Source organism: Bos mutus, chromosome 6 (genome assembly GCF_027580195.1).
Source record: "Bos mutus isolate GX-2022 chromosome 6, NWIPB_WYAK_1.1, whole genome shotgun sequence".
NCBI lineage: Eukaryota > Metazoa > Chordata > Mammalia > Artiodactyla > Bovidae > Bos > Bos mutus.
Genome location: NC_091622.1, coordinates 64,518,732 through 64,542,049, shown reverse-complemented (window position 1 = coordinate 64,542,049; position 23,318 = coordinate 64,518,732). Strand labels below are relative to the sequence as shown.

General features: G+C 35.9%; 1 protein-coding gene across 1 annotated transcript in view; it reads left to right on the top strand.

Annotated features, from left to right (window-relative positions):
- The window catches only part of GABRG1 (gamma-aminobutyric acid type A receptor subunit gamma1), a 93,493-nt gene extending 82,154 nt beyond the window's left edge, over positions 1–11,339 (top strand). Inside the window, exon 9 of the mRNA XM_005892924.2 lies at positions 5,106–11,339. Coding sequence (XP_005892986.1) covers positions 5,106–5,375 — 270 coding nt within the window. The 3' untranslated portion in view covers positions 5,376–11,339. The remainder of the gene's footprint in view (positions 1–5,105) is intronic.
- Positions 11,340–23,318: the final 11,979 nt, after the last annotated feature.

Genomic DNA, 23,318 nt, shown 5'->3' with positions numbered 1-23,318 from the left:
AGGGAGGCCTGGCATGCTGCAGTTCATGGGGTCACAAAGAGTCAGACATGACTGAGCGACTGAACTGAACTATTGTGTTGAAGCTTCTTGAGAGTCCCTTGGATGGAAAAGAGATCCAACCAGTTAATCCTAGAGTAAATCAGTCTTGAATATTCATTGAAAGGATGTTGTTGAAGCTGAAACTCCAATACTTTGGCCACCTGGTATGAAGAACTGACTCATTTGAAAAGACCCTGATGCTGAGATAAACTGGAGGCAGGAGGAGAAGGGGACAACAGAGGATGAGGTGGTTGGATGGCATCACTGACTGGATGAACATGAGTTTGAGCAATGTCTAGGAGTTGGTGACGGTAGGGAAGCCTGGCCTGCTGGAGTCCCTGGAGTCACAAAGAGTCAGACACGACTGAGCATCTGAACTGAATATATTTTAATAGGATTTTATTTCTATTCATTGAGAATATGATTCAGGTATGTTTGTATCAATATCCATTTTCAGTTAAATCTAGTATACTAAATATATTGAATTATAGAATCAAGATCCCCTATGAAAGAGGTAAAGATCTCAGAAAATCAATGGTAATAATCCAAATAAAGAGTTGTTCATTTTAAAACTCAAATATTCAGCCCTTTGATGATAAAAATACCAGAAAACTATTTTATACCTATTTTAGGAGCCTGGTATACCCATTTGAGGATGGAACTTTCTTATTTGTAATCTCTCAGTTGGTGGAAATGTTAAATGTTTGAAGTTTATTTCACCAACAGTGGGCAAGATGGGCTTCCCTAGTGTCTCTGAAGTAAGAATCTCCCTGCTGTGCAGGAAACCCAAGTTAGATCCCTGGGTCAGGAAGATCCTCTGGATAAGGGAATGGTTGGTTAACCACTTCAGTATTCTTGCCTGGAGAATTCCATGGACAGAGAAGCCTTGTGGGCTACAATCCATGGAGTTGCATAGAGTTGGACACGACTGAGTGACTAAGAATGGACAAGACACTATAAAGAGAATAATGACAGAATGTGTTCTCTGCTTTCAGGGCTCTGTAAATCTAGTTGTGGAAAAATGAATTAGAAGTATAAACAGAAGATAAGAAATACAGTACAAATAACAGTCCAATGTAAAAATCGAAAGTAAACAAAGACACTGTAAGGAAGTAGAAGTTAGATAACTGGTTTCAAATACCTTTGCAGTAGCAAAATATTTTCTACGACAGATATGTTAAGCATATTTGAAGATGTTCATACTGAAATAGAGATAGCCACCACAGAGTCCAAACTAAGTGGCCTGTCTCATGCACAAAACGAATCTTGAGACATTATGTAATGTAGTTTGTGAAACACTAACAAGCACATGGTGTTGAGAAAGAGCTATACCATTGTGAGTGACAGTGCAGTGGGTGGGCTTCTCTCATTTCACTGTAAATAATTTATTCAAAGTGTATGTAAACTAATTCTTCCAAGTGGGAATTTGATAGAGAAAACTACAAAGAGAGCATGACATCATTGAAGTAGTTCTCTGAAGAATAAATTGCAGTTTTCAGGAAACAAATTAGTAAGAACCTTTGAGAGAAGGAACCATGTAATCCAGGTTGAGGTTTACATATAAGAATAAAAAGTAGACTGGTGTGTTTCTCAAGCTCTTTGTCTAATGCAATAACCACTAGCTAGGTTGATTTAAATTAACTAAAAACAACCAAAAATTTAAATCTTAGTAGCAGTGGTCACATTTCAAGTGCTTAATAGCCACATGTAACTAGTAGAAACTTCTGGACAATGCTGGTTTAAAAATAGGAATCTTAGGAAAGAAATTAAGCCAAGTTGAGGATAGAAAAGTTGTTTATTGCCAAGATGTTGAAATCTCCAGCACAATGTTAAGAAATTTAGATTTTGCCCTGTCAGCACTGATAAGCTATGAATGTTTTCAAAAAGATGGCATATTTATTTCTGTATTTTTGAAAGACAATTGTAAGTAGCATGGAATACTTTTGAATTACCAAAGAAGCAAGGAGATACAGACTACTGCACAAGTTCAAGATGTAATATATTACTGAGAATGTCACTAGAATATAAGAGTGGAAATACAGTGTGAAAGGTATTCTTGTGTGTGTGTATTTGTTTTGTCCAGAGTACACAACCCACAGCCCATTCTTCAGCTAATACATATCATATCTTTATAAATAAGCAATCCTCTACCTTTTAGAGCACAAAAATAATGAAAAGCTGTATCAATACACAGTTTCACCAATTATCAACTTTCTTTCCTATAATGGTATTTGGCAAAGCTCCCAGGACTGGTTATTTGATATTGGTGAAATCTGAAATACAGTAAGAAGCTTACTTGTGTATGGTTGAAACAAATGAACAAATCAAACAATGTATAAATGTACAAGTTCTCTGCTTATCAGCCTTGGTCCCAACCCTCAGAATTAGGTTTATTTGTTTATTTTTTTAACTTTCTATTTTTCACTTTCCTCTGATAATTATTTACATTAACTTCTATATTCTTGAAGTACCAAGATTGACAACTCTGACGAAAATCTACCTCACATCTATTTTAACACTAATATAGTTTCATAATATTTGAAATTTTGACTGATAATTAACTAAGTATTCTCATATGTAACTTTTTGATGAAAAATTAATAATAGTGATACCAGTCAATATTTCATAATATCAATAACATGACCTAATAATGTCTGCAATGTCTGCTAATTGCTAATACTAAATATTATCAATGGTAGTAGTATATGATCTAAATAGAAAGTATTGGCCTTGGTGCTTAAAGTATATTTTGTATATTAACTATATGATTTGTATATTAAACTATATGATTAAACTATAAGCAATAGAGTATTTAGTATATAACCAGATGCATATGTATCTTTAATAGAATGGGATTGATTCCTCAAAATGTTAAGTTCAGCTATATTCTTAATGATTTTTTTGAAATAACAAAAAGATGGTATATTCTCAAAACTACATCATTTGAAGTAAAAGAAAATTCTATTCGATTGTTGTTTTCTTTATATTATTTAAACAGGTCTATTTTATATTCTCAATGTTTGTTATTTTGGGTGGACATCAGGATCTTTATTTGAGAAATTATAAGGTAGGCTGTGCAGTTGTATTTCAGATAAATAAAGTTTATAATGTTTATACTTTTCCAATTCATATTTCAGTGGATCCAGATTACAAATCTGTATATCACAAATATTTTATTTTACTGATATTGTATCAACTCTTTAGTTATTTTTCTTAGCACATGCAAAATTCACTTCAAGTCACGTTCATCATTCAATGAAGTGTAGTTTCAATTTATGATTAGTAGTGTTTTGAGGGAGATAGCAGGAAACTAGAAAACCATCAGTCTGAAGTGTCTCTGCAATAGATGTTCTCCATGATTTTGGCCACCAGGGATTGGTTCATATTTTAAGTGAAACATTTGCAGTTTTCCTCCATTTTTGTGCACTTTTATGTTTGATCATCCTTCTCATACAAAATTGATATCTTCCAACAAACACACGGTGTCCATTTATGGCAGTTCTGAGTGATAAAGGGAATGTGCTTTATGTCTTATAGCCTTGAAATTGCATACTAACAATCTTATATTTTACCCACTTTCACTCTTATTAACATTGGAACATATGCTATTTAAGTATCAAGTGATAAGAAAATTAATACAAATTTATCTCAATTTTGTACATAAGTTAGTGCTCCACTAAAATTTAGGAGTCCAGTCAAGTAAACCCAAGTAACAGTCTCAGAAGATCATCATTAACATATAATTATATATTGCCTCTGTTGTTCATGATGCGTGTGCACAGGTTCAGTCACACATTTATTTGTTTTTAGGGCATTGTTTATCTTTGAGCTGCACAGTTTTTTTCTAATATGGATAGTGTAACTTGTGTAATAGATTTATCTTTTTAAAACATCATTAAATGTGATTATTTTTTTGCATCTACTGAATGTTTAATGTTTATTGGTTCAGATTCTATGTTTATTTTAGAAATAAAGTGGGTTTGAATATAAGTCCAAATGTTTTTAAATTCTCATTTTGTGCTTGATTTTCTAAATCTTTCTCATACAGTGTTTAATTTTCATAGTTTTGAGATTTATTTCAGAATTTAGGATGAAAAATTTTTTATAAACATTCTCATTAGAATTGAAAATCAGGATAAAACAATTGTGATAATCTCAGCATTGTATTCAGTGTTTATAAAATAAAACCACTGATTATACTATATTGTGAGATTCACATCTAAAATAACCCCTGAAATACGTGGATGTCCTAAAGAATAAGGGTTACTAAAAATGGCAATTTTCATTCATAATTTATTTGCCATTTAATTTAAGCATTCATTAATATAATTCTTCCCCAGCTATGGGGAAGACTGGAATGAGACAAATTTTGGTAGAATGAGCAAAATTTTGAATATCAGTTGTTTCCAAGCTGAGTTTTTAACTCCTGCATGTTCTTTCTCCCAAACACAATGCTTTGTGCTTATCCACAACTCCAGACCTCAAATATTTTTTATTCATTTACACCTTCTTAAAATTTTCTGCTTTACCAAAATCAGATACTAACAATCTTGTATTTTAACCACCTTCACTCTGATTAACATTTGAACATATGCTATACAGGTATTAAGTGATAAGAAAATCAATACCAACTTGTGAATCTTTATTATTTGTTTTCATTATGACTAAAATACAGTATAGAATATAACCACAGCAAACCAACAGATGTTTATAGTATTTTAAATATTTTACTGTAAAATATCATAGAAAATATAGTTTATCCTCATTTTAGAATTAGATTCATGGTCAATAATAATTTAGTAGATCATCTTTTTAAAGGTATAAAAATATATTTCATTTTTTAGTGTATTTTTCCCTCAAAATCTTTGGACCATAAAATAATATTGGTATATGCTACAAAGTAAATTATAGTCTAAAAAAGATGTTAGGATTGAATATTTGTTTGATTTTTGAAAAATATGATTTTTTTTTTTACTGCATATCACTCTTAGAGTTTGCCTTGAGGGGACAAATTGATCTTTTTTAGGCTATTTTTTTTCTCAACACTCATTTATTATCTTACTCAGATGTCCTCTGGACTCCATCCTGGATCTACTCTGATTCCAATGAATAGCCTTTCTCTGCCACAAGGAGAAGATGATTATGGCTACCAGTGTTTGGAGGGCAAAGATTGTGCCAGCTTCTTCTGTTGCTTTGAAGACTGCAGAACAGGATCTTGGAGGGAAGGGAGGATACACATACGCATTGCCAAAATTGATTCTTATTCTCGAATATTTTTCCCAACAGCTTTTGCCCTGTTCAATCTGGTTTATTGGGTTGGCTATCTTTACTTATAAATTCTACTTACTAGAAAAAATGAAAAAGAAGTCTGACTAAATCCAATATAATCTACTGTCCTTCAGTACTGCATGAAGTTTGAATTTAAAATGCAGAGAAACCAATGGTTTAAATGTGAATAGTTATTTTACCTATTTTATGGCTTTCATAGGTAAATAAAGTAGTGGCTTTCAGTTTAATGTACTTTATATAAAACAGATTATTGCAAAATTCAGCCTATTAAAATAGTATTGTATATTTGTACTTTAATTTTCTTTATTTTTACATATATCCTATTAGGAGTTTGAATTTATGAGTTCTGTGATTCATATTTTAAAAATGGAATAATTTATTACAAATTTTATTTAAGTTTAATCAATCATTTGTAATGGTAGCCTAATCTAATGCCTAATACTATGTAATCTGTTTTTGCCTAGAAAATATTGTTAATTTGATTTTTTTTTTTTTTTTTTGCTTTTTATTTTTATGCTTTGTTTGGAATAGAACTAGTTGAAAACAGTGAACCATGATTTCATTGGGTTGATTTCTAAGAAGCTTTACTCCTCCAAACAAATTAATTTTACAATTTTTATTTTTTAAAGAAGAAAAAGCCAGTTTTTAGCTTACCTTTAATCTAGTTCATTTCCTGATGAAATATTTAGGTTTGGTGGCTTGCAAACTAGGATGGAAACTATCAAAGACACTTAAATACAAGGTGAAAATAAATGAAAAATATTACATTTAACCATTTTATTCTTGTTTCATAGCATTTATGAAGAACAAAGAAATTAATATTGAAATGTTTAGATCTACCAACCTTGAAATTATGACTTTTTCTTAACCTTTTACAAAAGTGTTATATTCCTTAAATTAACAACAACAAACATTGAGGAACAGGGCTTGTATTTACTCATGTGGCTAAAGAATATTATCCAGCAAATTGATTTGAAATTCAATTTAAGGATATTGTCTTAAGTACATGCTATTAACATTTGTCAGACCAGTAATATTCTGGAAACACAGTTTCAGGACTGTGTTGTATATCGTCATTTCCAGTTCCTAAATTTCAACTTGGTCAGGTTTACGAGTTTGTTACAAATTGTAATGACATTCTCTTTTTTAGAAAATGTGAGCAGGCACAGAAATTATATTAAAGGTGAAATTCTGTTAGAGGTACCTCTAATGAAAATGAGTGTATGGAACTCTCAATTCTGAGAGACAGGAACAAAAATAATCTTACTATAGTTTAGAGCCTGTTGGTTAATAGTTTCCAAATGTCTGTTTTGTTAAGAGGCGAGTTAAACTCAGGCTTTAATTATTATATTCCTGTAACTAGTTTGGCATATCAGTTATTTATAAGAACTCCCTATTCATTCACCATAACCTAATCATTTGGAAAATCACCAGAGTGATCTTGAGGGTAGCTTTTAAAAATTGTTTCCATTGTCAACAGCAACCATCAGGACAAAGCGTTTTATGGTCCTGACCATCTTATGGTATGTGGAGGAAGCTATCCCTTGGGCACTTGACACCACATGGTTAGTGAATACATGATTATGCTCTGGCATGGTATTACTTAGGTTTTGAGAATATATAGGGTTTTTTTCAGTCTAGTATATTTCATTTTGTATCAACAGCCTACATCTGAATTTTTTCACTTTGCTTATAAATCTTGGGGAAAAGTAACCATGAATTAAGTGATATTGCCCAAATATCCACCGACACTGCTTTTTTTGAATGGAGAGCCAAATTAAACTTTGGCCATGTATATAATCACTTACAAAGTGCTCATGCTTTCATTTTTATAACATTGCATATTGAGAATATTCTTAAAGTAAACATTCATTTAAAGATAAATGAAAAATGAAGTACCAATGAAGAATAAATCATTTCATTAAAATGTATCATGGGTATTTCCATGTTTTAAGCTCTGGCCTGCTCATTATCATGGGGGCAGTTTTAATTCTGCTATTCTTTCAAGTCTATCTGAGCATGACCATACTTCAAAATTCTTAAAAATTAATATGAACAACTTTGCTTTTCTCACTGTGTTCCATTAACTCGACTTCACTATTAACAATTTTCACATTGTGAATAAGAGAAAATAAAATATGATAAAAATTAGATAAAAATATGACAGATGCTTTTCTATGTACATTCATTGTATATACCATCAAGACATCTGATTTGTTTTCAAAGCCAGTGGTATTCTGAGCAGTTCTGTTTAAACATGTGGATCAGAAAGGGAAGTGTGTACAAATTTTATTCTTTCTAAAAATGAGAATGAAAAGAAGTTACAATTAGATTATTTTTACAAATCAAGTAGATCTTACTTTAAAAGGAAATGCAGTCTAATCCCTGTTTCTCTCTTCTTTCAAGTATTATTTTTATTATCTTAAGAAAGATTTCTTAAAAAAAAATTCCTCCTCTTTCTCCATGTGAGTTACATCTTGATTTTATTGGATTCACTGGTACTTGTGTTTTCTGACTGTTTAAATATACACCGAATAACATACACCAAAAAAAAAAAAAAGATATAGATAGAGAAAGGATAATTGGACCAGAGGGACTTAAAATAATTTGGAGAAGTGTTAATTCACATAGCACTATCCTCTAAATATGTTACCAGGATCTAGAAGTATTGAAAAGGAAAATCGTGACTAGCATGATTTTATTCTCTTGGATTTATGAGTGCATGAAAATATTTTATCTATTTTTGAATTGCATAGATAGACTCAATTGAAATCAAATTCCTAAAATTTCAAGTCATCTCTGAAAAAAAAAGAACTTAGATTTTCTGAGAATTCAGAAGAGCATAATTCAAGAGTAAATCTAGCTATATAGAAGGTATATATAAGCAGAAATTAGACAATTCATTGGATACATCATATTTTAAAGATATAGATTTCACTAAGGAGTTTTTAAAACTTATTAACTTTAGTTTAAAGTACAATAAATATGGGGAGAAGGAAATGGCAACCCACTCTAGTGTTCTTGCCAGGAGAATCCCAGAGACGGCGGAGCCTGGTGGGCTGCCGTCTATGGGGTCGCACAGAGTCGGACGCGACTGAAGCGACTTAGCAGCAGCAGCAGCAGCAGCAGCAGGTGGCTTAGATGGTAAAGAATCTGCCTGCAATGAGGTAGACTCAGGTTCATTCCCCATTGCAGGCAGGGGTTGGGAAGATCCCCTGGAGAAGGGAATAGCTTCAGTATTTCAGTATACTGAAATATACTGAACCCACTTCAGTATTCTTGCCTGGAGTATTCCATGGACATAGGAAACTGGCGGCCTACGGTTGATGGGGTCACAGAGTCACACACGACTGAGTGACTAACATTTCACTTTTCATAATAAATGTGGGTAAATATTGAAACAATCCCCAAGGTTTTTTCCCCCTTTAGTGTTTTCCCATATTCTGATATTAAATTTAATCATAAAATATCTTATATTTCAGCTTAATAACAAGACCCATATTGAGAGCTACATCCTTTCCAAGGATTCAACATCAAAAATAATGATTGACAGGGCTCTCACATCAAGGGCCCCTAACTGTAAGATGTGAAATTGTAATTCAAGTCAAGTGTGTTGTGAAGAAAGGCATCTTGTACTTTGATTATGCAAGAGATTTAGATCAGATGATATGTTTGAGTTTAAAATTTAAATTGATTACCAATAAATGAATAAATGCATAATAAATAAATGCATGTATAAAATCATAGGTTTATTTTTTTGTTGCTCATTCAGTCATGTCTGACTCTTTATCACCCCATCAACTGTAGCCCACCAGGCTCCTCTCTCCATGAGATTTTTCAGGCAAGAATACTGGAACAGGTTGTCATTTCTTCCTCCAGATCTGTCTGATTCAGGGACCATACCTGTGCCCGCTGTGTCTCCTGCATTGGCAGGCAGATTCTTTACCACTGAACCACCTGGGAAGTCCCCAAAGTTTTATACCAGTGCCTATTTTCACTCTTGAAAAATTCAGCAAGATACCACATTTTCAATTACAATATTTCATTGATCTTAGTGCTAGAGTTTAAGTGAAGTGGTTCCATAGACCTTTAATGATTTAGCATTTGTCCCAAGAATAACATTTTGAAAATAATTTCTGACCAAGCTATTTTTCTTTACATCATCAAATTTATGTAACTCCCTTTGTCACACCAGACAAAGTCCAGACTTACTTGTATTGTTTCTTTTGGTCGTCATGGTTTTTGCTGCTGGAGAGCCCTTGACAAAGCATAGTAAACTTTACCATAGTAAAGTCCATTTGCTTTACTTTTACTTTACCATAGTAAAGTCCATTCCCAACCTTCTAACAAATTTTCTAAATGTTGTTTCCAGACACTATTGACCACACTGCTCTAGTCAATGTAAGGTCAGGTCTGCTTTTCTTGTGTTTTCATTTTGAAAATAACATAACTTAATTCAAATATTTATGCAGCACTTCCTATGTATAAGGTAATGAGGTACAAGAGGGAATATAAAAATGAACTTTCTTAGGAAAATCATCATATCATCAGAAGATGAGTTATACAATCTAAGGGAGGGAGGGTAACTCTGAGAAAGTTTCTTGGAGAATATGTGCTTAGAAATGGGAGTTTGAGAATTCAGTATGTCAATAGGTGAGGTTAATAGAGAACACATTTTCCAGTTGAGTAAACATCTTGAATAAAGAAGCAGAATCAAATAAAAGTTTGCTTTTATTTGGGTACACATAAAAGTTCATTTTAATTGAAGGTTAAAATTCATACAGGGACAAGCAAAGATGAGGCTAGATAGATAGGTCTAGCCCCATGATAGACAGGCAAGAATACAAATTTCAGAGGGCTGGGTGAAACGAGCCTGGCTTGCTGCAGTCTATTAGGTTGCAAAGAGTCAGACATGACTGAGCTACTGAACAGAACTGGGTGATACCAATTCTTGAGGAGTTTATGATGTTACATGAGTACAGAAGCATCATTATTAATATCATGAAAGTTTCATCCTACTGGTGTGTGATGCTTAGAATAAGAAAAACCAGTTAGGAAGCTTCTACTATAATACATGGAAGGAGAGAGAATGAATAGAATAGAAATAGAAATAGGAATAGAAATTCAATGGAGTAGGGGGAAAGATAGATCCTGAAATAAAAGGAAAAAAAAGGCAAACAAGAAGCTGTGATTAACAGACAATATTAACTAAGTGACATGCTGTGGGTAGGAGAGGGGATCCTGTATTGCATTGTAGGTATGTGAGTGTAAACTGACAGTAAAACATTACAAGGTAATTTTGGAAGTATTATGATCTTGTTGTTACTTGTAACATTTTAATCACATGCTTATTTTTCCTACTGATCTAAGGTTTTCCCACATTAGGGATGACAAAAAAGAATAATCTCCTGAAGTACAGTCTGTCCAAATTATTATTATTTTGTAAAAATCTGTTCCTTCACTGAAAGGGCTTTCTCTTCAAGTAACTTTCTCTTCTTTCTCTCTAACTAAGGAAAAATATTATATTTGGACAAAGAGAGGAAGGAGGGAGAAGCGTGAGTAGAAATAGGTGGCTGAGTGACCAGACAAATCCAGGAAGTTGATTTCTGATTCTCAAACAATTTCTGAAGTATTTGTCTCAAAATAAATTATTGTTGGACAATGGAATGTACCTGGTACCTTTGAATCTGTGTGAATAGTTAAGATGAGCCTATGATAACTATAATGCAGTTAAGCTGAAAAGAGTTACTAATTAAAAGACTTTTAAGATATAGATGATCTAAATATAAATGGTTTGGATCTTGATAAACCACTGTAATAACAGTTATTTGTGTCCATACATAGTCACTTTGTATAATAAAATTTTATGGCTTGTGATTGCAATGGCTTCTGTTGTCAGCTTCTGACATCATTTTGGGGAGCATTTTGTGAGTGTGTGCCAAAAGTATCTCAGTTTATCAGCCTTCTGTCCTTTAATGATTCTAAGTGCAAATAAATGCAGTAACTTATTATGAAACAAAAAGTTACATTCTCTTACAGTGTGTCTTTTTTGCAGTTTTCATACAGATAGGTCACTTTTTTGGTTCTGAATCTGTAACGATGATTTTAGCATAGAAGTTAATTTCTGATAATGTCATTTCACATTTTTTCCAATTAAGGAAATAAATTTAAGAGTTTCTCTTTGACACAGAGATCTGAAAATGAATTAAGCTAAATGAACTAAAAGCTTAGGCAAAGATAGTTAATGTTTATGCATGATTCTCACTGCAAAAACAATGAATCTCTGGATTATTTTAACAACCTGTGATTTCATCTTAATCAGAACAGCCAGATAGTATTCCCCACATGAATCAATGAGAACAATATGTATTAGCTAGGATTAATACCCAGGCCATTCCAAATACCCTGATATGAAAATGTATTATTTCATTCGAGGAAACAGCTAGTGAAGGAAAATTCTCTACCACTAAAATATAGTACTTTAAAAAACGGAGGAGGGGAGTTTGTGATTCTTCCTTAACGTCCAATGCTGTTTCTATAAAAAACTGAATAAAATGTGGGAGGTTTTAGCGTTTTCTGAGCACTTGCCATGTGTCTAAAACTTTAAGTGCATTATATATGAATAGCCTAGTCTTCAAAGTAAAGAGCTATATGTAACAGATGGAAAAATTGAGGATCAATATGTTAAATGCATTCTCTAGGCTCATATACCTAAAGAAACATATGTACCTTAAGTTGTACAGATGCTTCTCTTTCAATTACAAGGAACTACTCTGATGACAACAAAATTGTTCACATTTCAACATTAGAACAAGATCGCTTTCCGAAAGAGGCATTTCAACTTAAGAAAAAAACATCTACTCAATTGTGTTTAGGGACAGAAATCCTATATTATTCAGTAAGAACATAATCTTTATCTAATATGGATGTAATGTCAGCCGAAACATTTTAAACAGGTGCTAAAAGTGTTCTAAAAAATTACCCTGATATCTAATCAAATATAATACAGACTGCACAGCATGCCTCAGAGATACTGCGGGTTCAGTTTTACACCACTGCAATAAAGTGAATATTGCAATAAAATGAGCCACATAAACTTTTTGGTTTCCCAATACAGTTAATAGTGAGCTTATATTTACACTACACTGTAGTCTATTAAGTGTACAATAGTTTTGTTTATTAAAAAGGTACATACCTTAACTTAAAAATATTGCTGAAAAATACTAATCATCATCTGAGCCTTCAGCAAGTCATAATCTTTTTCCTGGTGGAGAGTCTTACTTAGATATTAATGGCCGCTGACTGAACTGGTGGGTGTAATAAAGATTGGGTGGCTGCAGCAATTTCTTAAAGTAAGACAAAAAATGGAGTTCTCCATATCAACTTACTCTTCAAGAATTATATTTCTGTAGTTCAGTTCAGTTCAGTTCAGTCGCTCAGTTGTGTCAGACTCTTTGTGACCCCATGAATCGCAGCACGCCAGGCCTCCTTGTCCATCACCAACTCCCGGATTTCACTCAAACTCATGTCCATTGAGTCAGTGATGCCATCCAGCCATCTCAGCCTCTGTCGTGCCCTTTTCCTCCTGCCCCCAATCCCTCCCAGCATCAGGGTCTTTTCCAATGAGGCAACTCTTCGCATGAGGTGGCCAAAGTATTGGAGTTTCAGCTTCAGCATCAAGTCCTTCCAGTGAACACCCAGGACTGATCTCCTTTTAGGATGGACTGATTGGATCTCCTTGCAGTCCAAGGGACTCTCAAGAGTCTTCTCCAACACCACACTTCAAAAGCATCAATTCTTCGGTGCTCAGCTTTCTTCACAGTCCAACTCTCACATCCATACATGCCCACTGGAAAAACCATAACCTTGACTAGACGGACCTTTGTCGGCAAAGTAATGTCTCTGCTTTTGAATATACTATCTAGGTTGGTCATAACTTTCCTTCCAAAGAGTAAGCATCTTTGAATTTCATGGCTATAGTCACCATTTGCAGTGATTTTGGAGCCCAGAAAAATAAAGTCTGACACTGTTTCCACTGTTTCCTCATCTATTTCCCATGAAGGGATGGGACCAGATACCATGATCTTCGTTTTCTGAATGTTGAGCTTTAAGCCAACTTTTGCACTCTCCTCTTTCACTTTCATCAAGAGGCTTTTTAGTTCCTCTTTGCTTTCTGCTATAAGGGTGGTGTCATCTGCATATCTGAAGTTATTGATATTTCTCCCAGCAATCTTGATTCCAGCTTGTGCTTCTTCCAGCCCAGCGTTCCTCATGATGTACTCTGCATATAAGTTAAATAAGCAGGGTAGGGAGTGCTATTTGATAGCTTTTTACACACAGAAGACGTCTTCATCATTCAAAATTGAAGTTAATCTTTCAAACCCTACCTTTGCTTTGTCAACTAGGTTTATGTAATATTCTCAATTTTTTGTTATCATTTCAACAATCAAGTTTGCCACCTTATATGAGGTGGTTTGTGGCACCACCAAATAATTATAAGAGTAACAGCAAAGATCACTGATCACAGATTACCAAAAGAAACAGTGGAAAGTTTCAAAATATTGAGAGAATTACCAAAACGTGTCACAGAAATAGGATGAGCAAATGCAGTTGGACAAATTTGCACCAACAGACTTGTTTGACCCAGGGTTGCCACCAATCTTCAATTTGTAAACAATACAAGATCGACAAAGCACAATAAAATGAGCTATGCCTACATTTACCTTTTAGAAAAGAAGGTGGCTCTCTATCACAGCAATAGTTATTGGTTCACAGCCATACCCCTTCATTTATGTATTGTCTGGGGCTGTTTTTCCACTGTATTGTCAGAATTGAGTAGTGGTGTGTGTGCATATGTGTTAAGAGTTTCAGTTGTGTCCAGCTCTTTGCAAAACTTTGGGCTGTAGCTCACCAGGCTCCTCTGTCTATGAGATTCTCAAGAATACTGAAATAGGTTGCCATGCTGTCCTCCTCCAAGGGATCTTTCCAACCCAGTGGTCAACCCACAGCCCTTATATGTCTCCTGCACTGGCAGGTGGGAAGCCCAGTTGAGTAGGTACCAGAGATCAAGTGGTCCATAAAGCCTCAATATTTACCCTCTGGCACTTTACAGAAAAAATTGGCCCCTTTTTTTTGAAATAACTTTATTGGGCTATTTAAAAGGCACCACATGTTTTTAAATGCATTTTCTTGATTTTTAAAAAATACTGCATTGGCCAAAAGGTTTTTGTGAGTTTTTCCATAAGATATTACAGAAAAATCTGAATGAGGTTTTTGGCCAACCCAATAATGCAATTCATTGCTCTTCACTGTACTTTACAGTCTCAATTCCTCTCAGAGACATTAATCACAGCTATGATCTTTTTTTTAAATCTGCTTAAAAAACTGTTGTGAATCTGTTTTATTAATTCAAATGCATGCTTCATAATTATTTCAATGTTTTCTGAAGTAGATAAAGTAGATTAATCTAGAGAGAAGAGTGCTGCTACCACTAAAATTGACACATGATGCTTTAAGTACAAGAAAAGTGATAAATGCAACTACTAAAGTAATTGTAATATTTTCCCCCTTTAGACAGCATAAAGGATGTTTCTTCATTAAAGCTGTTTTTGCCAATGCATTATCTTGCTTTTAACATTTTTCACAGTATCAAAATCTGAACAGCTCTTTCTGAATAATTTTATTGGAATAAATATTTGATTTACTTTGCACATTATTCATGTGCTTTCTCTCTGCCTTTCAGTATGTGCACTTCAGTAATTAAAATTTACAATTCCAATAGTCACAAAAATTAGTGTGTTAAAAGTTTTATACTCTGACTAAATAGGAAAGCATCTTTAATATAATACTACATAATAGGTAACTTTAATAATGAAATATTCAACATTTACCATAAATCAAATCTCTGAATACTGATTCAAGTGCACTACTGAAAAATTGTTTATATTCATATTAAGATTTAGATTTTTAATTTTTTACTGTTTACCTTCAAATTACTGTGCAAAAATTTCAACTCTTCATTATGGCTTGTCTTTTTAAAAGATTATTCTCAATAAAATTTTGAAACTGTGAAAACCTCACTTTACATTCATCTTAATAATTAGTATTAGAATACTCTTTTGGTACACATTTTAAAATTAATACTCTCAGCTGACAAGTAAAAAAGCTTATGCCATATGAATAAGCAGTAGTAAGCATTTCATTTGGTTAACTAGAAACCATAAGCTTGGGTGACCCTGATAACATGGCACATGTCAGGTTCAAGTTTTTTGCTTGTAAGTTCTGTGTTTATAATGTAAACTCTGGATTTTAAGGACTATCACAAAAGAATTAGAACCATTTGTACTGTGTGCATAATCCCTCCCATCTTCCCTGTCTCTTCTCAAGGATGAGTAAGGAAAGAAAGAACCTATACTCTTTTCTTTAAATTTATTTTTAATTGGAGGATAATTTCTTTGCAACACTGTTCTGGTTTCTACCATACATTAACAGGACTCAGCCATAAGTATACATACATCCTCTCCCTCTTAAACTTCCCTCCCCTCTCTCACCTCATTCCATCCCTCTAGGTTGTAACAGAGCCCAGGGTTGAACTCCATGTGTCATACAACAAATTCCCACTGGCAGATGGTGATTGCAGCCATGAAATTAAAAGACGCTTACTCCTTGGAAGGAAAGTTATGACCAACCTAAATAGCATATTCAAAAGCAGGGATATTATTTTGCCAACAAATGTCCATCTAGTCAAGGCTATGGTTTTTTCCAGTAGTCACATATGGATGTGAGAGTTAGACTGTGAAGAAAGCTGAGCACTGAAGAATTGATGCTTTTGAACTATGGTGTTGGAGAAGACTCTCGTGAGTCCCTTGGACTGCAAGGAGATCCAACCAGTCCATCCTAAAGGAGATCAGTTCTGGGTGTTCATTGGATGAACTGATGCTGAAGCTGAAACTCAATACTTTGGCCACCTCATGCGAAGAGTTGACTCATTGGAAAAGACTCTGATGCTGGGAGGGATTGGGGGCAGGAGGAGAAGGGGACAACAGAGGATGAGATGGCTGGATGGCATCACCGACTCGATGGACATGAGTTTGAGTGAACTCCGGGAGTTGGTGATGGACAGGGAGGCCTGGTGTGCTGTGATTCATGGGGTCACAAAGAGTTGGACACGACTGAGCGACTGAACTGAACTGACCTATTTTACATATGGTAATGTATATGTTTCAGTGCTACTCTCTTTATTCATCCCACCCTCTTCTTACCCCACCATGTCTGCAAGTCTGTTCTCTATCTGTGTCTTCATTGCTGGTTCATCAGTAACATAGGTTCATCAGTACGGTTTTTCTAGATTCCATATATATGTGTTAATATACAATATTTGTTTTACTCCTTCTGACTTACTTCACTCTGTATAATAGGCTCTAGGTTTATCCACCTCAATAGAACTAACTCAAATGCATTCCTTTTTATGGCTGAGTAATATTCCACTGTATTTATGAACTACAACTTCTTAATCCATTCATCTGTTGATGGACATCTAGATTGCTTCCATGTCCTAGCTATTGTAAATAGTGCTGCAATGAACATTTGGGTATATGTATCTCTTTCAATTATGATTTCCTCAGAGCATATGCCCAGTATTGGAATTGTTGGGTCAGGAACAAGATAAGGGTGCCACTATTATTCAACATAGTTTTGGAAGTCCTAACCACAGCAATCAGAGAAGAGAAGGAAATTAAAAAAAAAATACAGATTGGAAAAGAAGAAGCAAAACTCTCACTGCTTGCAGAAGGCATAATACCATATATAGAGAACCCTAAAGATTCCATAAGAAAATTAATAGAGCTAATTAATGAATATAGTAAAGTCACAGGATATAAAACGAACACAGAGAAATTGCTTGCATTCCTTTACAATAACAAAGAAAAATCAGAAAGACATGTTAAGAAAACAGTCTCATTCACTACTGTGACAAAAAGAATAAAATACCCAGGAATAAACCTACTTAAAAGGACAAAAGACCTGTATGCAGAAAACTACAAGACACTGGTGAAAGAAATCAACATGACACAAACAGACGGAGAAACATATCATGTTTCTGGGTTGGAAGAATCAGTATTGTGAAAATGACTATACAATACAAAGCAATCTACAGATACAATGCAATTCCTATCAAACTACCAATAGTATTTTTCACAGAACTAGAACAAAAATGTTCACAATTTGCATGGAAATGTGAAAAAAAAAAATCTAAATAGTAAAGGTAACTTTGAGAAAGAAAAACAGAGCTGAAAGAATCAAGCTTCCTGACTTCAGACTTTACTATAAAGCTACAATCATCAAGATAGTATGATACTGATATGAAGACAGAAATAAAAACCAATGGAACAAGCTAGAAAGCCCAGAGATAAACCCATGCATCTGTTGGCACTTTGTCTTTGACAAAGGCAGCAGGAATATACAATGGAGTAAAGACAGCTTCAATAAGTGGTGCTGCGAAAAATGGACAGCTACATGTAAAACAATTAAATTAGACCATCTCCTAACACCATACACAGAGGTAAACTCAAAATAGATAAAAGATTTAAATGTAAAGCCAGAAACTATAAAGCTTTTAGAGGAAAACATAGGCAATACACGCCTTGACATAAATCACAGCAATATCCTCTATGACCCACCTCCTAGAGTAAAGGAAATAATAACAAAAATAAGAAAATGCGACCTAATTAAACTTGAAAACTTTTGCACAGCAAAGGAAACTAAAAACAAGGTGAAAATACAATCCTCAGAATGAGAGAAAATAATAGCAAATGAAACAAATGGCAAAGGATTAATCTTCAAAACTTACAAGCAGCTCAGGCAGTTCAATACCAGAAAAACAAAACAAAACAACCCAATCAAAAAGTGCATAGCAGACCTAAACAGACATTTTTCCAAAGAAGACATCAGTTCAGTTCAGTTCAGTCGCTCAGTCGTGTCCGACTCTTTGCCACCCCATGAATCGCAGCACGCCAGGCCTCCCTGTCCATCACCAACTCCTGGAGTTTACCCAAACTCATGTCCATTGAGTCAGTGATGCCATCCAGCCATTTCAGCCTCTGTCGTCCCCTTCTCCTCCTGCCCTCAATCCCTCCCAGCATCAGAGTCTTTTCCAGTGAGTCAACTCTTCACATGAGGTGGCCAAAGTATTGGAGTTTCAGCTAAAGCATCAGTCCTTCCAAAGAAATCCCAGGACTGATCTCCTTCAGAATGGACTGGTTGGATCTCCTTGCAGTCCAAGGGACTCTCAAGAGTCTTCTCCAACACCACAGTTCAAAAGCATCAATTCTTCAGCACTCAGCCTTCTTCACAGTCCAACTCTCACATCCATACATGACCACAGGAAAAACCATAGCCTTGACTAGACGACCTTTGTCGGCAAAGTAATGTCTCTGCTTTTGAATATGCTATTTAGGTTGGTCATAACTTTCCTTCCAAGGAGTAAGCGTCTTTTAATTTCATGGCTGCAGTCACCATCTGCAGTGATTTTGGAGCCCCCCAAAATAAAGTTTGACACTGTTTCCACTGTTTCTCCATCTATTTGCCATGAAGTGATGGGACCGGATGCCATGATCTTTGTTTTCTGAATGTTGAGCTTTAAGCCAACTTTTTCACTCTCCACTTTCACTTTCATCAAAAGGCTTTTTAGTTCCTCTTCACTTTCTGCCATAAGGGTGGTGTCATCTGCATATCTGAAGTTATTGATATTTCTCCTGGCAGTCTTTATTCCAGCTTGTGCTTCTTCCAGCCCAGCGTTTCTCATGATGTACTCTGCATATAATTTAAATAAGCAGGGTGACAATATACAGCCTTGATGTACTCCTTTTCCTATTTGGAACCAGTCTGTTGTTCCATGTCCAGTTCTAACTGTTGCATCCTGACCTGAATATAGGTTTCTCAAGAGGCAGGTCAGGTGGTCTGGTATTCCCATCTCTTTCAGAATTTTCCACAGTTTACTGTGATCCACACAGTCAAAGGCTTTGGCATAGTCAATAAAGCAGAAATAGATGTTTTTATGGAACTCTCTTGCTTTTTTGATGATCCAGCAGATGTTGGCAATTTGATCTCTGGTTCCTCTGCCTTTTCTAAAACAAGCTTAAACGTCAGGAAGTTCACGGTTCACGTATTCCTGAAGCCTGGCTTGGAGAATTTTGAGCATTACTTTACTAGCATGTGAGATGAGTGCAATTGTGTGGTAATCTGAGCATTCTTTGGCATTGCCTTTCTTTGGGATTGGAATGAAAACTGACCTTTTCCAGTCCCATAGCCACTGCTGAGTTTTCCAAATTTGCCGGCATATTGAGTGCAGCACTTTCACAGCATCATCTTTCAGGATTTGAAATAGCTCAACTGGAATTTCATCACCTCCACTAGCTTTGTAGTGATGCTTTCTAAGGCCCACTTGACTTCACATTCCAGGATATCTGGCTCTAGGTGAGCGATCGCATCATCGTGAATATCTGGGTCGTGAAGATCTTTTTTGTACAGTTCTTCTGTGTATTCTTGCCACCACTTCTTAATATCTTCTGCTTCTGTTAGGTGCATACCATTTCTGTCCTTTATCGAGCCCATCTTTGCATGAAATGTTCCCTTGGTATCTCTAATTTTCTTGAAGAGGTCTCTAGTCTTTCCCATTCTGTTGTTTTCCTCTTTTCTTTGCATTGATTGCTGAGGAAGGCTTTCTTATCTCTTTTTGCTATTTTTTGGAACTCTGCATTCAGATGCTTATATCTTTCCTTTTCTCCTTTGCTTTTCACTTCTCTTCTTTTCACAGCTATTTGTAAGGCCTCCCCAGACAGCCATTTTGCTTTTTTGCATTTCTTTTCCATGGGGATGGTCTTGATCCCTGTCTCCTGTACAATGTCACGAACCTCAGTCCATAGTTCATCAGGCAGTCTATCTGTCAAATCTAGGCCCTTAAATCTATTTCTCACTTCCACTGTATAAACATAAGGGATTTGATTTAGGTCAAACCTGAATGGTCTAGTGGTTTTCCCTACTTTCTTCAATTTAGGTCTGAATTTGGTAATAAGGAGTTCATGATCTGAGCCACAGTCAGCTCCTGGTCTTGTTTTTGTTGACTGTATAGAGCTTCTCCATCTTTGGCTGCAAAGAACATAATTAATCTGATTTTGGTGTTGACCAGCTGGTGATGTCCATGTGTAGAGTCTTCTCTTGTGTTGTTGGAAGAGGGTGTTTGCTATGACCGGTGCATTTTCTTGGCAAAACTCTGTTAGTCTTTGCTCTGCTTCATTCTGTATTCCAAGGCCAAATTTGCCTGTTACTCCAGGTGTTTCTGGACTTCCTACTTTTGCATATGGCTAATAAACACATGAAAATATGTTCAGCATCGCTCATTATTAGAGAAATGTAAATCGAAACCACAATGAGGTATTATTTCACACCAGTCAGTGGCTACCATCAAAAAATCTACAAACAATAAATGTTGCAGATGGTGTGGAGAAAAGGGAATCCTCTTGCATTGTTAGTAGGAATGTAAATTGATAAGCCACTATGGAGAACAGCATGGGAACTCCTTAAAACACTAAGGATAAGACTATGTACTCTTAACTAAAAGTGTTTTAATGTGTTTTTCATAGTCCCAGGAGCATGATAGGATTGTTTAATTGTGTACCTTGAGCAGGGTTTAACAAAAAGACACTTTACAAAAATGTGAGCATTAGGAAAGCCCCCAGGCATCTTCCAGAATCTTGAAATTCCAAAAGGAAGAGCTCTTGTGGAAGGATCAGAGGGGAGGGAGTAGTTGCAGAGAGCAAGAAAACTGTAGGCAAAGGGACATTTGATAGGTGGTATGATCTTCATTTAAGGACACTGGCAATTCGTGGCAACCCTGTTGAAGGATCCTGTGGAATAACATCATTTCCCTTCTTCCTTCTGATCATCTGTTAAGTGCTTGTGGAGTCCTAAACCAAGGCCACATGTGTGGAGCCTAGAACCAAGTCACCTCTGAAACTTACTGAGTCTTTTTGTAACCATTGCCAAAAGCCCCCTGATCTTTGCCAGGCAGCTTCCTGACTCCAAATTAGGCAAAAATGCCCACCCCAGTACTCACCCTATAGCACCCTAGCCAATCACCTAACACCACCCTTCCAATAGGAATTTTGTCTCTAGGCTATAAAAATTGGCTACTAATCCAAGAAAGGGATTCCCAGATGGTGCAGTGGTAAAGAATTCAGCTGCCAATACAGGAGACACAAAAAATGCAGGGTGATCCCTCATTCGGGAAGATCCCCCGGAGTAGGAAATGGCAACCCACTGCAGTATTCTTTCTTGGAAAATTCCACAGACAGAGAAGTCTCGTGGGCTACAGACCATGGGTCACATGAGCTGGCCCTCTGTCCTAACAGTCAGCTTTCCCTGGCCCCCTGGGATTTGCAGCACTTTCATTATCTCTGTTCCTTGCCCTTAATAAACTCACCTCCATTTGAAATACTCTGTGTCTGGAAATTCTTTTCTAACCCACCCTTGGATTGCCACAACATTGCTTCTCACTGGCAAATCTTAACTGGAAGCCAGAAAGCAAAGGACATTTGATTAAATCCATATAGGTCCATTTTCTGGGACACCGACCAGAGATCATAAGACTGGAGATTTTTAGAGGGCAAAGTGGAAAGCATCCAGAACAATGTTTGAGGATTCTACTATGAAATTTAGGGCTTCCCTAGTGGGTCAATTGGTAAAGAATCTGCCTGCAATGCAGGAGACCCAGGTTGAGTCCCTGGGTTGGGAAGAGCCCCTGGTGAAGGAAATGGCAACCCACTCCAAAACTCTTGCATGGAGAATTCCATGGACAGAGGAGCCAGGCAGGCTACATTCCATGGGATTGTAAAGAATTTGACACTGCTGTGCAACTAACTGGACATGGAACAACAGACTGGTTCCAAATAGGAAAAGGAGTACATCAAGGCTGTATATTGTCACCCTGCTATTTAACTTATATGCAGAGTACATCATGAGAAATGCTGGGCTGGAAGAAGCGCAAGCTGGAATCAAGATTGCCGGGAGAAATATCAATAACCTCAGATATGCAGATGACACCACCCTTATGGCAGAAAGTGAAGAGGAACTAAAAAGCCTCTTGATGAAGGTGAAAGAGGAGAGTGATAAAATTGGCTTAAAACTCAACATTCAGAAAACCAAGATCATGGCATCTGGTCCCATCCCTTCATGGCAAATAGATGGGGAAACAGTGGAAACAGTGTCAGACTTTATTTTTGGGGGCTCTAAAATCACTGCAGATGGTGACTGCAGCCATGAAATTAAAAGACGCTTACTCCTTGGAAGGAAAGTTATGACCAACCTAGAGAGCATATTCAAAAGCAGAGACATTACTTTGCCAACAAAGGTCCGTCTAGTCAAGGCTATGGTTTTTCCAGTGCTCATGTATGGATGTGAGAGTTGGACTGTGAAGAAAGCTGAGTGCCGAAGAATAGATGCTTTTGAACTGTGGTGTTGGAAAAGACTCTTGAGAGTCCCTTGGACTGCAAGGAGATCCAACCAGTCCATTCTGAAGGAGATCAGCCCTGGGATTTCTTTGGAAGGAATGATGCTAAAGCTGAAACTCCAATACTTTGGCCACCTCGTGCGAAGAGTTGACTCATTGGAAAAGACTCTGATGCTGGGAGGGATTGGGGGCAGGAGGAGAAGGGGATGACAGAGGATGAGATGGCCGGATGGCATCACTGACTTGATGGAAGTGAGTCTGAATGAACTCCGGGAGTGGGTAATGGACAGGGAAGCCTGGCGTGCTGCGATTCATGGGGTCGCAAAGATTCGGACATGAGTGAGCCACTGAACTTAACTGAACTGAAATATATGACTATACATCTAAATATACAGCTATAAAGAAGATAAACTACTTCCAAAATTTTCTTTTTAGACTAGATCTAGGTGAGTGGTATCAGCGATAGTCATTATAATTAGGAAAATTA